General features: G+C 43.0%; 2 protein-coding genes across 14 annotated transcripts in view; one reads left to right on the forward strand and one right to left on the reverse strand.

Annotated features, from left to right (window-relative positions):
• The window catches only part of LOC108880247 (septin-9), a 135,350-nt gene that overhangs the window by 77,886 nt on the left and 42,262 nt on the right, over positions 1–15,202 (forward strand). For 4 of the 13 annotated variants that reach the window (XM_051073732.1, XM_051073738.1, XM_051073733.1 and 1 more), the window contains one exon: positions 10,081–10,836. The exons of 7 other annotated variants lie outside the window; for them this stretch is intronic. In XM_051073732.1, coding sequence (XP_050929689.1) covers positions 10,081–10,836 — 756 coding nt within the window. Of the gene's footprint in view, positions 1–2,155; positions 2,202–9,315; positions 9,547–10,080; positions 10,837–15,202 lie in introns of those variants that run through there. 2 more of the 13 variants (XM_051073735.1, XM_051073734.1) reach the window with 2 other exon arrangements.
• The window catches only part of LOC108896335 (uncharacterized), a 59,639-nt gene that overhangs the window by 41,698 nt on the left and 2,739 nt on the right, over positions 1–15,202 (reverse strand). The window lies entirely within an intron of this gene.

A 15,202-nucleotide genomic window follows, 5' to 3' on the forward strand; every position in this document is an offset into this window, starting at 1 on the left:
TGCCTTCAAAGGGTAACAAACAGTCATACCAAAAGTTATCCCCAGCACCTGTCCTGGACTTTAAAAATTCCAGGCACAGGTCCGGTTTTCATGTTAGCCCAAATATTTATTGACGATTAATGTGTTTTCTCACACATTGTGGGCTACATACTTTGCATGGTTCACTGGCTGTGGAAATGTGGTGTAAGATTAATCTCAGATTGTGCATTTTGGTACAGTAAATCCACATATTTGTTTTTAAATCTGCTTGTTAGTGTGTGTTTGCGCACTCACACACATCTGTGTTTATGATCGGTAAACTTGCCTAAATCAACAGAAAAAAGGGCAAACTTTGATTCCAGTGTAAGCAACAAATTGGCGGTGAGCTTGCCAGACATGCAAGGTTTGGTCCCAAAAACTTTGTGATAAATCACACATGGGACAACAGCTATTATGGAATTTTTCTGTCACTTTGCAGCCGGAATGATTTATTAGTGCTTAAATTCAAATCATTTTCCATATCTAACTACTTTCTATCATCTATCCAAACACATTTTTATTTCGTGTGTCGTCTAATTTTTGCCTCATGTGTTGTTGTCTCACAGGGCTGTCCTTATTTTGAAGCATTATATCTTTGCTGTTTGAAAAGAGAGTTATGAGCCTTGTGAGAAGAGAGTCTACTTACATAAACACACACACACTAGTGCTTATTGTCTAGTCACTAATAAATGACTCATTGTGGTGCAGAGGCCAGTAGCAGTGTTTTTTTTTTTCTTTGCCATTGGCCTGTAGTTGATAAAGTATGAATATGCTTCAGGGCAACTCCTCACTGGGTAATTCGGGTTTTCAAACAGGGTGAGAACTGAAGTAACTGCTGCAGGTTAAGATGTCAGTTTTTTATGTTTGGTCGGAATTGTTTTAGAAGCACAACAGTGCAGCACAAGTTGTGAATGTGCTCGGCTGTACTTCCTGGCATGCATTCATTGGACAAATACGCACACACAGATACAGACACCCCAACTACCAACGCCCCTGTCCACCCTTCCCCTCCGCCCCCACACACAGGGGCTCATTCACATGGTCATTTAAGTCATTAGGCTACTTATTTATTGATGTTTGCCTCCAGAGCGACCGAGCAGGTCAGACAATCTGCTAACTGCCTGTGTGAGCATGTCCTGACCATATTAGTCCATAGTGTGATTCTGTTTCTACTCTGGATTTCTTTTTCTATCTACTGTAACTTTTCACTCCATCTGCTGTAGGATAAGATTGACTGGTGTCGTCTCCGGTTTTCTGTGTGGCAATACACGCGTGCGATTTATGTGCTTACAGGATGCTGATGTTGGCATATTTAACAGAGTAAGGCCTTATAAAATCTCAGAAATAAGCTTTCTGTGTGTTTCATCAGTTTTTCAGAGTTTGTCAGTCATGTGATCGGGCCCACAGGAAACACGTTTGAATTTTAGCATGCATATAATTTGACCGATCCAGTCAAAAATGAGAGCTTTCATAGAAAGGAGCCAGTCTGAGGAGGACGGCTGCAGAAGGGGAGGGAGGTATGGAGGGAAGGGAGGGAGAATGGGGGAGGTGGGGGGGGGGGGGGGGGGGGGGGGCAAGCTGGAGGAGAGAGGGAGGAGAGAGGAGGGAGGGCGGGTGGGGGTTGTCATCGCTCGCTCATTCCAAGCTCTGGAAGTTGAGAAGGAGGAGAAGAGAAAAATAAGTTGCTGCTCTGAGAAAAGGAGAGGAGAGATAGGGAGAGAGGGTTTGGATCAGTGAAGCTGCTCAACTCTTGTGTGTTTCTCTTTTTTTTCCTTCCCTCCCCTCCTCTCTCTCTTGCACGGGCTCCTAATTTGGGATTTGTTTAAAAGCGGGACTGCGCCTCAGGAAGACTTTTCCTTGCTTGGGGAAAGGGAACCCTGCTCCCTCTTCTCTGGCATAACACACATACACCCACACACACACTTGCTCCCCAAAATGTCTGATTTCACTGTCAACGCTCACTTGGAGGGATCATATCAGACTTTGAAGGTTAGTTCTCTCTCTCTCTCTCTCTCTCTTCCTTGCGTTCTGCTGCTCCACTGCTTTTCTTCTTCTTGTCACTCTCTGGAGCGAGGCACTTTTCAACCCTGCCATGAGGACACTATAGATAGTTTCCACATGTTTGATTGGAACTGAGCGGATCTGGAAAAGAATGAAGTGTGAAGAGTTCGTTGACGTCTGTGGTGAGCTGTGGTGTTTTGGAAGTGAAATCATGCGTAAAATGTTGCTTTTTACGGCTCTTTAACTTTTGTTGAGATGCATGCGTATGTGTTTTTGTTATGGTTGTCATGTATGTGCTGTATCTGAGGCTAAGAAGAAAGTGTGCAACTGATTTAGCCTCTTTTTAGAGCAACCTCCATCATAGAGAGGCCATATGAGTATGTTTGTATACTGTGTGCTGAGAGCTCAGGAGACAGCAACTGACCAATACAGCTGTGAGGGGAACACCTGGCCCCCCCCTCCCCCCTCTCTGTCCCTTCTTCTTCTCTTCCCTTTTCATCTCTCTGCCCTGGCCCACAGATTCCCCTGTCATCCTCTCCTCCCACGCCTCTTCCTCCTCCTCCACGTCCTCGTCCCGTGGCTGCGCTTCCCCTTTTCCTCTCTCAGCAGCTCGTCCATCCTCGGGCCCTTCTCCCCTCGGCCTAGCTGCTGCTGCTGGTGGTGGTGTGTGTGTGGGTGGGTGGGTGTTGGTTGACAGGCTGACACCTCTCCCCCCTTACCTGTCTGTCTATCTGACTATCCGTCTCCTGTCTCTCACAAACACATAGCCATTAGGAACGCATCCACACTTGTCCGGAGAGGCTCCTCTGTCAACACCAGTTTGCTTGTGGTATGTGAATATGGTGAATCTCTCTGCCTCCCTCTCTCTCCCCTGTCTTTTAGTCTTTAAACCGCTGGCTTACGCGGTGCAACAGAGCAGAAAGATAAGTGGCATTCAGAAAAGAGAGGCATCAGGGGCGAAGAAGTGCGCTTCAAGCATGTGGCTGAGAGTCACGCTTTTAGACGTCCCCCGCTCATGTGTAACACCAGCATAATGGGCTACTGTTGTGATAGTCAATGGTGTGTGTTGCCACTGGTTGGGCTGAGTGTGTGGTAATACCTTTGTGTCACCACCATGCACCATAATGTATGGCCCTGAGTGAGTACTTAATAACGCAGATGCAGCAGGGGCGTGAGTCCTACAGCAGACAGAAATTAAGGCTGAAAAGTAAATAATTACTCATCTTACTGTAAGACAGCAGCACATTTCAAATCAATAATTCCACTTTAACTACATTAAATATTGTGTTCAACTACTTTTACCAAGGCAAATGTCTCAGAGCGTGCTGCAGTCGCAACCTTCACTCATGTTAAAATGGTGACAGTTAAGATGCCACATTGCATTACATGCCACTTTTTTTCAGTATGTCACATGACATCCCAGTAAAATTTACTCCGAGACATCCTCCAATGTCTTGAAGTTTACTTTTTAGTTAACTATGACAGCTAATCTTAAAACAAGGCTGTGTCACTTTTGAAAGAAGAAATAAGAAATACTTCCTCTTGTGAATGAAAAGCTGAGTTTAGAAACAACCAAACCTTTTCTCAATACAACACACCCAGGGACTTTGCTGCTACAGCCTTACTTGGTCTGGTATGACCTGTAGCTCGAGGTGGCTAATGTTAGCAAACTTTAGATGGACATTGCTGTACAGTGGATATTAAACTGACTTGATTTCTCTTTTCTGCTTGAGGAATTAAGCACAGTGTTTGTTTTGACTTGGTAGTATAAAAATAACACAAATTCTGGGTCAAAGCCTGTGAAATGATTAAAGCACTCTTTACACAGTGTATATCTATATGGTAAATCTGTGAGTGGAAAAAAGGAAAGAGCAAGTTTTTTGTCCGGCAGTGAGTGTATCTGCCATGTCACCATTGTTGGACAGCGGGTGTGATTCACTCTGTCATGCTGTTGGCTGATGACGCCTGTGAGAAGCAGAGAGAGAGAGAGAAGACAGAAGACAGGATTTTCTTGCCTGTGAGGCTGATGACCTCAGCTGTGACCTCAGCCTCACAAACACACAGATCATTGACCGAGCCACTGGGCCTTCCGCTGAACAGAGCGAACACACACGCCCACACAGTTTCATACAGCATCATTTTGTGCTGCTCCTTCAAAGAGATCCTTTCTCTACTCACTTTTGCAAGCAGCCCCTTGTGTTTCCTTCTAAAGTAAAAAAATAGCAATATTAATGAGGGATCGCAGACAGTCTTAAGTAGTTTCATGACCCAAAAATGGGCCTGATGTCTGGCTTATAGTGATTCCTGTTCAAGCCTCAAGTCTCTCCTCTCATAGTTGATCTCTTTCCCTCTCTTTCTCTCTGTATCTCTAAGCTGCTTGTTAAGGGCATTCACTGGTCCGGTGAGAGGAAATTCCACTGAAGCAGATTTCTGTGGTGGGTGAAAATGTCGGGGTAGGCAGTGGAGGAGTGGATCTGAGCACAGCCGGGCCTCTTTTTTACAGATGTGCTCGGGGCCTGGGCCTGCATGGCACTTACTAACCAATGACTGTAACAAATGTTTTGACAGTCAGTGATGAGATAAACCTAATTTAATCATCAGGTATGGAAGGTATTTAAAGTCACAGAGCACCTTTCTGGCCCCAGTGCAGAGCGGCTATTGGTTTGTCATTTTTCTCAAGCACTTTTTAATTATTCTAATTTCTAAAAAGGCCACATTAAACATTTTTCCAGTTAGAAGTTGTCATTCCAGGTTGTGACCAGATTGCTGGCGTACTTAATGCTCTTTAGTCATATGCAGAGCAGTTTTAACAATCTCTTTTTTCAAATTAGGAAACCCACCTTATTTTGCAGGACAGAACTCCCTAATGGTGACGACGAGGGATCATGGTAGCAACTCAAATGCCTTTCAAAATGAAAACTGTTATTATAAACCAACTACCACTTAGCTGTGGCTTTGGATTTTTTCAGGAACTCTGTGAAGTCAGTGGTGCTCTGTAACACGTAATGCACTAAAACTGTGTTACTGAGGATCATTGGTAAACTATAAGTATTTCTGTGTCAAAGAACAGAAGCATGGGGTTAATGTGCTATTGATTTTAACCGTTAAGTCTTGGTCTTGTGACAAAACGCCACAAGGAGCCTGACTGACAGAGAGGGAGGAAGTGTCCTCCGACAGAAGCTGGTGATAACCATGCTCAAGAGTCTCCATCCTTATCATCATTATCTATACTCACCAGCTAGGTCAGGTTTCCTGCTAATGACGCCAACAGCATCGGTGCTGCAGGGAAGCACCAAGGGTATCTCTGAGGTACAGCGAACACAGCAGGTCTTTGTTAGGCTTTAATGTCTCTCCTTGCTGTTTTTTCTCCCTGTTGGACACGTGGAACGAAACCTGCACCAATGCCAACCTGAGGCAAGACCCCAGAGTTATCAACAGGCTCCATGCTACGGCTAAAAACAACTAGGCTGTGATGAAAGATTTTCTTTTGTACATTGAGTAGAAAGTGTTTTTTGTTTCTGCAGGGAATGGAAAGTGTGTTTGACATCTGTAATAGACACCTCCAGGAAAGAGAACTGGGCTTTAAGACTATTTAAGGGCCAAATGCTCTTCTGCCAGCTGGTCCAAAGCACATTTTGACATGCAGAGCCTATTTAGGCTACTGTGGTAAACTGCAGAGCCTTTTTTCAGAGAGATGAGGGTGAGTGACTTCAGTTGTGAGTGCTCAACTGGCTACATTTTTATATTTTGCTGTAAAATATAAAATTTGAATCCTTGTGATCTCAGTTCTGGTTGTTTTAGTGACAACCCATGGTTACCACGGGAACAGCAAGTGTGGTTTAATACCACAGCGAACACTTAATGAGCAGTTTAACAGAAGAATAACTGGTGTATCCACAGTTTTCTGGATGCTTTTTTGATGATTAATTGTGGCTAGTGTTATAATAAAAGCCACCCTTTGTCAGTCGAGAATCAGCGACAGTAGGAAATCTTGGGTTCACATTAGCAGTAAGTTAATACAGCTCTGATATGGCCATGGGCAAATGGACAATAAAGAGTGAAGCTGATTGTACTGAGACACTAACACTGTATTCGTGTTTACTAACTCACAGTCTTCCCTTTCTTCCTTATGTTCTTCTGTTTTCCTAAGGCATTAGCATTACCTGTAGATCAATAGAATAGTGTGAAACCATTGCTGTGCATATGCACCCCTTTGTGTGCACACAAGACAAAGAAAATGTGGTGTGACTAAGTAAAAAACTGCCCCATAATGCCATCAGAGGTCAAAAACTCCACAAAATACCTTTAGTGTCAGTAAAGCTATTACCTTTGATGGCTGATTGTGATGATAGTCACAGTTTTGAGATTATATTCTTAGCTCTTGGAAGCCAATTTAGTTTAATTAGCAGTTTGTCAAGATTCCTGTGTAATCTGTGGTAATTCCCAGTTTCCCTCAACAGCTGACCCATCCAGCTCATCTACTGTCATGCTCAGAGAGGCACAGAGAATGTCTATGTGGTGCTCATACAGTATATGCTACACTGGAGAACAAAGTAGCAACATCATGTGATTTTTCTGGCAGTTTAACCGTGTTTCACTACATGGATTCACCCCATATCTGACAGTGTGAGTGTTAGTTGAAAAACATCATGCTTGGCTGCAATGTCTTCCTTATTTGGCGGGTTCAGTCTGCTCGAAAGTTTACGGTATATCGTTTAGAATGGAGACCAAGATTAATGGGGTTCAAAAATCTTCAAAGCAGAATTGCCTCAATTCCAGGTCAAATGAGAGGTAAAGGGAACGGAGAGAGCCAGAGACGGAGAGAACCAAGGTTAACATTTGGTTCACATCGGTGCTCAGTTAGTATTATCTCAGCTTGGCTTGAAGGTCTGTGATCACTGCTATCACCTCAGAGCAGCAGCAGCAGCGCACAGCAACTGTGCACACATCAAAACAGTTTTGGTGTTGAAATTGCACACAAACACACACACAGCTATGAACATCCAGCCAGCAGAGCCACACACACACACACACACACATACACACACAGATATAGAGTATTGTATGCAGTCATTCATAAAAATACAAGCACACAGACAGTCACTGAACCATACACAGAGGCAAGTGATAGTGCCATCTTGTGTCACATAAATACACAAAGACCTCCTCATTCTAGTAGTGTCGTTAACAGAGGCAGAGAGTTTGGCTCCAACCAGGGAAGACCGGGCTTGTTTGCTTTACTCTACAGCGGTGTTTAAACACACACACTTACAGAGAGCGAGAGAGAGATAGAAACATCATTGACGGGGGCCTCTGTCTCCAGTGTGTCTGTGAGGACTTCACTGTGTCACCACAGAGCAGGCACACACCACACAGTTAGCACAATTCTAGGAAAATGGGTCATTATATAAGAATCACAGTCAAATAGAGTTTAAGTGCTCTGTGGCGCTTTGAATATGCCTTTGCCTCTCACTTTCACAGCTCAAGCTTGCCATTAAAAGCGGAGCATCACACATCCATGAACAGCGCAAGTAATTTCCATTGAAGGCATGTGTGCTTCATTTCCTGTCCTTACTGGCAAGAAACTCTTAGATGTTTCAAGCCTTTACTCATGCATCCAATGAATTTTACATATAACGTCATTGTGACTGGTGTGTCATTCCTTTGCTTACGTATTTCTTACACTTAAAGAAGAACAGAGCACACTGACAATCTTGTCTTCCAAGGAAATTTCAAGGCCAGTTTTTCTCAAATTAAATTACATTATTCCATTTGAGCAACACAAAGAGCTTATTGTCAGAGACACTGAACGATCTGTGATGGTGGAGATGTATGTTAATGCATATAAGCAGAGTTTGAATCAAAGTCACAAGTTTTTGTCAGACTCTCTCTTCTTTTCCTGTCATTCTCAATGGTGTAATGAAGACGTGCCAAAATTGCCACATACAGTAAACACACAGGAATGTGTTTTCCTGGTAGTTTATATTCCAGAGGATTTACTGAGGATGATGGCGAATCATCCCCAAAACATTTGCACAATACACCAGAGTTTAAAGGGGTAGTTATAGGTTATTTGTGTAACATGCTTAGTTGTGGGCTTTAAAGGTGCTGGTAGGTGAAATTTCTTACCTTTGTACACAGCCAGGCTAGCAGTTACGCCCTGTTTCCAGCTTTTATGCTAAGCTTAGCTAACCAGCTAGTGACCCCAGCTAGATTTTTTGCATACAGACATCACAGTGGTATCAATATTCTTACAGCATGAAGGAAATGTATAATCATCCTTTAAAGTGGCACTGCTGATTTTGTGGATGGAACATGTAATATACAGAAATATTGAATATTTTGTGTTAAGGCACTAAGGCACTGAACATTCAAGCAATGTGGGAGTATGTTGCAGATATACAAGGATGCATTGACCATTAGTGTACTTAATCATTCAAGGGACATACAGGAGGTTGTGCTCAAATGATCAGCACTGGAGAACCCTGCACATTTGTGTAGGGATTGTTGACTTGGGGTGGGTTTGCTGATCTGTCGTTCAAACTTGTCATTAATTGCTGCCCTGTGTTTGCCATAATCACACTGAAGGTGAGAAAAAGTTTACAGCAAGAGATCCAATGTTTTCTATAATGAACGTATGACAAAGGGAAATCAGAAAGATTAATGTTACTGATACAGATGCCCACTTTAACTGGTATTCCACATTGAGAACCATCTGCTTCTAAGCACAACCTCTTATATCAGACACAAAAACCCACTGAAACAAATCAAGGATGTGAAAACACAGACTTCCAGGAAGAGGGTCTTCTCCCATGCTGGTGCTTGGCTTGTCAGCCTTGAAGCAGGCCAGAAGTTGGAGCAGGCGTGGGTGTTTATCTGGGACAGGGGCTGTGTTGCTCCAGGACTTGTAGCTGCACATCTAACATGGAGCTAACCATGGCCTGAGAAGAAGCATTTATCAAACAATTACAACGAAAACTAATGGCTGGTGGTGAAATATGGGCATTCAACTTATTTGGAAGGAGAGGTATGGTTAGTGTGGAGGAAAAAAATACATAAATCTTTTCAAAATCTGTTTCAAATTTAATCTTTTCTTTTAACTTTTCAAGAGTGTGAACGAACCACATACAAACTCAAATATGAAGGATAAAAAAATAAAATAAAAACACAAGCTACAATAGCGTCATTTAACCCAGCACGTGAAATACAGTAATTGAGTGGTCACGTGACGCACTAGCGCACTCACGAGGCGTGGTCATTCCACTCATGTCACGTCAACAGGTGTGCAACATTTTCGGGTAACGTCAGATATCAAGAAAAAGAAGGAGAACATGTCGGTGTAATTTCATCAAGTTTATAGCTTGAGGATTGAATAAGTTTATTCTCCTCGGTCAGTGGCACATGCCTGTATTTCCCCGACCATATAATTAAATTCTACTAAGTGAGAATAAAGGAATATTCTTTCAACAAGCGGATTAGAAATTACGAACGCCATGCTATCGGGCTACGTGAAGCGAGTTAAATCCGGTAAGATTAGCATGTTCAGTGGGTTTTATTTCTTTCGGGCGGTTTATCGGTTACAGCAATGTGTCAGATTATGTCAGCTGCAGCTTTTCACCGGCACAGTGTGCCAAAGTGTGTGTGATGCTCATTGTGGTAAAATTTGCATGTCGTTGCCAAGCGGTTGAACCTGTCCTGGCTGTCAGTTGTAACGGAGCCATGCTAACATTTCACTTGTTATTGCTACCGGTTTTGGTGCTGACCGCTTCTCGTCTTCAGTTGTGTTTGCCTCTACACAACAAACAAACAGTAAACAATTTAAAACGTATATATTTGACTTCTCTGCAGAAACCTAGACACCTGGTTTGGGTTGGGATGCTGCAACCACAAACTGAAAGAGTTTTTATCTCACTTGTTCACCAAAGATCTCTAGTAATTTTGCTGATTGTGTTTTGTTTACTTTAAGTTTTGTATAATAAGTAAAAAATAAATTACAGAGATCTGTATGGGCCAAGAGATTCTTCTGTTTCTTGTCTAATCTCAGATGTTCTTCTTTTCCAGCGTTGAAACGGTCGTTTGAGGTGGAGGAGACAGATACATCCACACACCCCTCGCCCCTGTCCCGTCGGACCACCAACCCTCTCCGTTCATCCACCTCCTCCACATCCAGCCAGCGGAGCTACGACCTGAGCTCCCGCAACTCTGACTACTCCTCTTCCAGATCTTCCCCCTCTGAGTCCTCCAATCCACGCTCCCCAAAGACCGGCATGAGGCGCATTGAATTATCCGGGGGTCGTAACCCTGACATAGCCTCGTCCCGCCGCACGGAGATCTCCATTGAGGTCTCCTCCAAACAAATTGACAACTCACCCAGCGCTGGCATCGCCCGCTTTGGCCTCAAACGACCTGAGGTCAGCCTGAGCAGTCGGAGCACCCCCCTGGACAGCTCCTCCAACTCCATCTCCAGCTCCACAAACAGGCGGGCAGAGCTTAGCATGACACGGTCCCATGAGCCCCCTGCCCCTCCTAGGAGGATGGATGCCCAGCTGTCCTCTGCCCCAGTCTCTAGGATCCCTGAGCCCCCCCAGAGAAGAGCAGAGCCCCCGTCTCCTATCCTGAGCCCAGCAGAGGGGGCCTCCAGGAGGCCAGAGATGCCTGTCTTCAGACAGCCGGACGGCTTGGTGCCAGGCAGTGCAATGGAGAACAACAACCACCCGCCACCTGCACCTAGTGCTCCCCTGCCTTCACTCTCAGAGCCCCGGGTGGAGAGGGTGCAGTCGCCTGTCATGGAGGCGCCCACAGCCCGACCAACAGACAGTGAGTACCTGCTCAGTGCAGCATGTTTTCTATACTAACTGTTGTTGCCCAGGGTATATTTTGTTTTTGATTTAAGTGCCATTTGACCATCTTTGTTTTTGGTGATTTGGCTGTAACCGGTTTCTATACTAACTGTTGTTGCCCAGGGTATATTTTGTTTTTGATTTAAGTGCCATTTGACCATCTTTGTTTTTGGTGATTTGGCTGTAACCGGTTTCGACATGGCCTATCTTTCTAAATCCAATAACTTGCAACAGTTTGGCAGCAGTTACGCTATGATGAAATCATCTTATCATAGCTGTGTCGTGTTTCTGCTTCGTTTTCGTTTCCTGTTTACCTCTGTTTCATTTTAATCCTATCTTGCGACACACTCATGCATTGCATTTAAATATACAGCCACCTTGATTCAACTGTATCTCATGCCATTCTAAAACAACAGTCTAGTCATATCTGCACACTGAACACTGTTAAATTCCTGCTCTGTAGTTAAGTATGACACAAATTTGAACATTTTTGTGATTTCTCTTCTTGCACATTACAAAGCAGCTGGGAAGCAACAGTACCAACCATAAAGAGCACAAGCATGAGTTCTCATGTGCTTGTTGGTCTAGACTATCTGTGAATGTAGGTCAGGGAGGGTGATGATGAGAATCGCAGGGCTGCTCCCAGTACAGCAGTTAAAAAATAACTCCTACAGGCAAGCAACTGAGTAGCCCAGCTCAAGCTGAACTTGAATCAACCACTGGAGTCAGACTTAAAGCTCAGGGTAAAATCACACTAAGTCAGAATATGTGAGACAGACAGCTGCAAGTTATGAGGAGTTTTATATTTTATGTTTAGTGTAATCAGTTACTATTAAGATGCTTGTGAAATAGCAAGTTTGGTAATCACTGGTGTTTTTAATCTTGGTGTGTTTGTGAAATTTTCTGATTTTCTCTGTTTATTGCTCAACTTTTGTGACATATGAAGTTATAAACCCAAAATCTATCCTTATCTAGACAGTGGAGAGGTGGCTTTTACTTTCCAGCCACTGCTGACTAACATCAGACATGTGGTACAGAGATGATGCCAAACTCAAACAGAGCGTCAGATGTTTTTCTAGTAACTTGCACCATAAGTATTGGGTTTTACTGAGGCGAAACATCAAGAAATGCCCCATAACTGTGGTAAGGTACTGCATACCATTGAGTCATTGTTTTGTTGGACTAACCTCTAAGGCTGACCAGGTCAAGAGTGGAAGAACGAGACTCTTCTTACTCATGTAATCCAGTCATCCCGCAGTAAAGCCTCAGATGATCTGATGTGGGAATTTTTAAGTGCTTTACTCTTTTTTGCTCTGGCAGAGCATGATTGCTTAGTTGGTTTGTCTGTCCATCCAGCATGTTGGTTCAGAACCAAGATATCCTCAGATCACTTCTGACTTAATTGCTGGAAGTACACTGTGGATATTCCTCACTGTCATTGGATGAAACCTAATACTTAAGGTTACCCATGACCTTTCTTTTAGCACCACCCTCAGGACAAACTTTGCATTTTTAGCCGAATTTCTGGTAAAGATCTGTGAATACCTAAACTGTCAGCATGTTAATTCAATCCTTTACTTTGTTACTGTGGAATAAAATGAATTACGGCCTCTAGGGGCCATTAGGAGGGCTGTAAACTTTTAGTCTTTTGTTTTCATTCTTGGCTAACTGTAGCTACTTCTGCATGGCAGGGAGTTATGGAGCATAGGTTACATTACTTATGCTCCAGTTTCAGTAGCATGCTTTAGCTTGTTATCATTTTAATTTGCAACTAGGCTTCAACAGAGGTCATGTTTTGGACTGGTTCTTGTTTTGGTGGGGAAATGTGTGTTTATTTGTGCCTGGGTGAACGAAGGCACTTCAGGATTGTCACTTTTTTCAGGTTATTTGTGCTGTTTACTTCCCTCTTATCCTATTAGAACAGCTCATCTTTATGTTTGTGTGTCTGTAGCATTGCTATCTGGAGACAGCTGTGCTCATGTGCTCATGGGCTGCTCTCACTGGTGGAGTAGTATCCAGGCGTAGGCGGCTGGGAGGTGATACATTCCAAATCTGGAGGTCATAAAACATTCTACATAAAAATAGAAAGCCTCCAATTTCCACTTTTTACGCTGTGTGTTGCCTCTCTGTGTCTCTCAATATCCACTGCATTTCTTTTCTAAAGAGCTAAGGATTTAATTTTAATTTCTGCCTCTTGCTTTATTTCTTACAGTTTCTTTCTATAGTTCCAGTGTGCCACCACTGGTGAACCAGTAGGCATATATGCATGCTAAATATCTGAAATGTGGCCTTGTGTTAGTAGAGGGGAAATAAGCAAGGGAAAGTGAGAGGATTAAGTCTCAACTTCTGCCACATTTGGCTCAGATTACCACCTTCCTGCTCAGCCGTGCATGTGGAGGGAGGGAGGGAGGGAGGGAGGCCATGCTAGAAAAGAAACAAGGAGCAGATAGTAGGTGGAGAAAGAGAGAAAGGAGGGTCAGTGGACAGAAGGGAAGAGGGAGAAAAATGGAGAGAGACGTAAAGCGTGCGAGAAAGAGTGCGATTTCCTGTAAAGTCTGTCTACAGGGAGAAAACAAAATGAGAAAAGCCCACTTTAACCTCCAGTCATTTGGGACTAAAGCTAAACCGACAGACCACACTGCTTTGACGATATGCCCAAAACTACAATTTACTTTCCATTTCCTCAACAAGTACACACAGCACGGATACTGGCAAACTCTCTTTTTTTAGGTATTTATTTTTGCATAAATATTTAGTATTTTTTAGAGGGGAAAACTGGGAATCTTTTTCAGTTTAATTCTTTTTTGTTTACTTCTGTTGCTCCATGTGTTCACACTGTATCCGGTGGGACACTGGCGTACTGTGCTTTTAATGTGTTGCTCTGGCTGCCCTATTAGTTTATTGTTTGAAGGCCTATATGATATTTCAAGGGGATCTACCTGCCTCTGGGCTCTTTGTGTATTTGTGTGTCTGTGCTCATGTGCATACACATATTCAATGTGCATGTACGTTCTTACATGGAAGGCAAGGTTAAGAATGTCTGGCCCTGGGGGAGAGTGACTGATGAACAGGCTGATAAGCAATTAGCTGGTTGTTTTTGTATCGTTTCAGTTGATTTGTTGGCTGTAGTGTTGAGCAGCTGTAACCAGTGCTTCCACAGAATATGATCTCATGTTTACAGACATGCATACATACATTCACACATGTTCATTCATTCTGTGCTCATCTCAGTTTCCTGCCCATGACTTGACCTTGATTTATTTTGTCTTGCTTGCTGTGATACATATTGCAGTCAGTTTAATATCTTGTAAAAGGAACTTTATTTTGAAATGTATAACCTTACCTAACAGTTTAGCAGTATGCATCCTTGACTGCCTGTGATCCACAAACAACTGAAAGTGAAGGAATAGTTTGGATTTTTTTTTTTTATTGAAATGTTGTATTTTAAGTTATTTTCTGGTGCCAATATTAACACATGCATGCTACCTTATACAAGTTGAGTCCCATTATCAGACTTGAACACAGAAGGAAAAGGCAGGGCGTAGCACCTCTCTCACACATACACAATTCAGAGAGCTTTAATTATGGCAAAACAACAACAACAACAACAAAAAAAAAACACAAAATAACAACATTGCAACAAGTAGGACAGTTAGTATATATTCTGACATTAGGACTATGTTTATAAAAATGTAGGTTCTTCAGTCATGTCACTGAGACCACTACACTGGCTCAACAACAATATTATTAATATATTATTTACAGGCCAAACTAAAAGCAGTGTGTGTTTGTTATTAACATTTCGCGATGGGCTCACATCACACTTTGAGAGGAACCAGTTTTTAATGATGACTCTTATTATATGATCTGTTTGGTCTTGTGCTGGCCTGCTGAGTGCTATCCTGGTTTCACCACATTAACTCAGCACTCATCTCTTCCACACAAACATAAAGGCCTTTTGATAGGTCTGCTTGGGACTTGGCTACAAAAAAGGACTTGTGCAAGTCACAAGGACTGGAAATGATCTCCCTGATAAATCATTTGTCTGTTTGTGTGTTTTGCATGGGGCACACATGCTATTACAAACACTCACCAGTCTTCATGATTTTGCAAATCTAACTTTTAATAGTAAATGGACTGCACTTATATAGTGCTTTTATAGCCATATCGACCACTCAAAACACTTTACACTACAGCTAACATTCATCCATTCACACGCACATTCATTCAGCACTTGTATATAAAGCGCTCTAACACACACGCACACCCTTTAACACACTTATGGTACACTGGGGGCAGTGTTTGGGGTTCAGTGTCTTGCCCAAGGGGACACTGACCTTTCA

This window comes from Lates calcarifer, linkage group LG11 (assembly GCF_001640805.2).
Source record: "Lates calcarifer isolate ASB-BC8 linkage group LG11, TLL_Latcal_v3, whole genome shotgun sequence".
NCBI lineage: Eukaryota > Metazoa > Chordata > Actinopteri > Centropomidae > Lates > Lates calcarifer.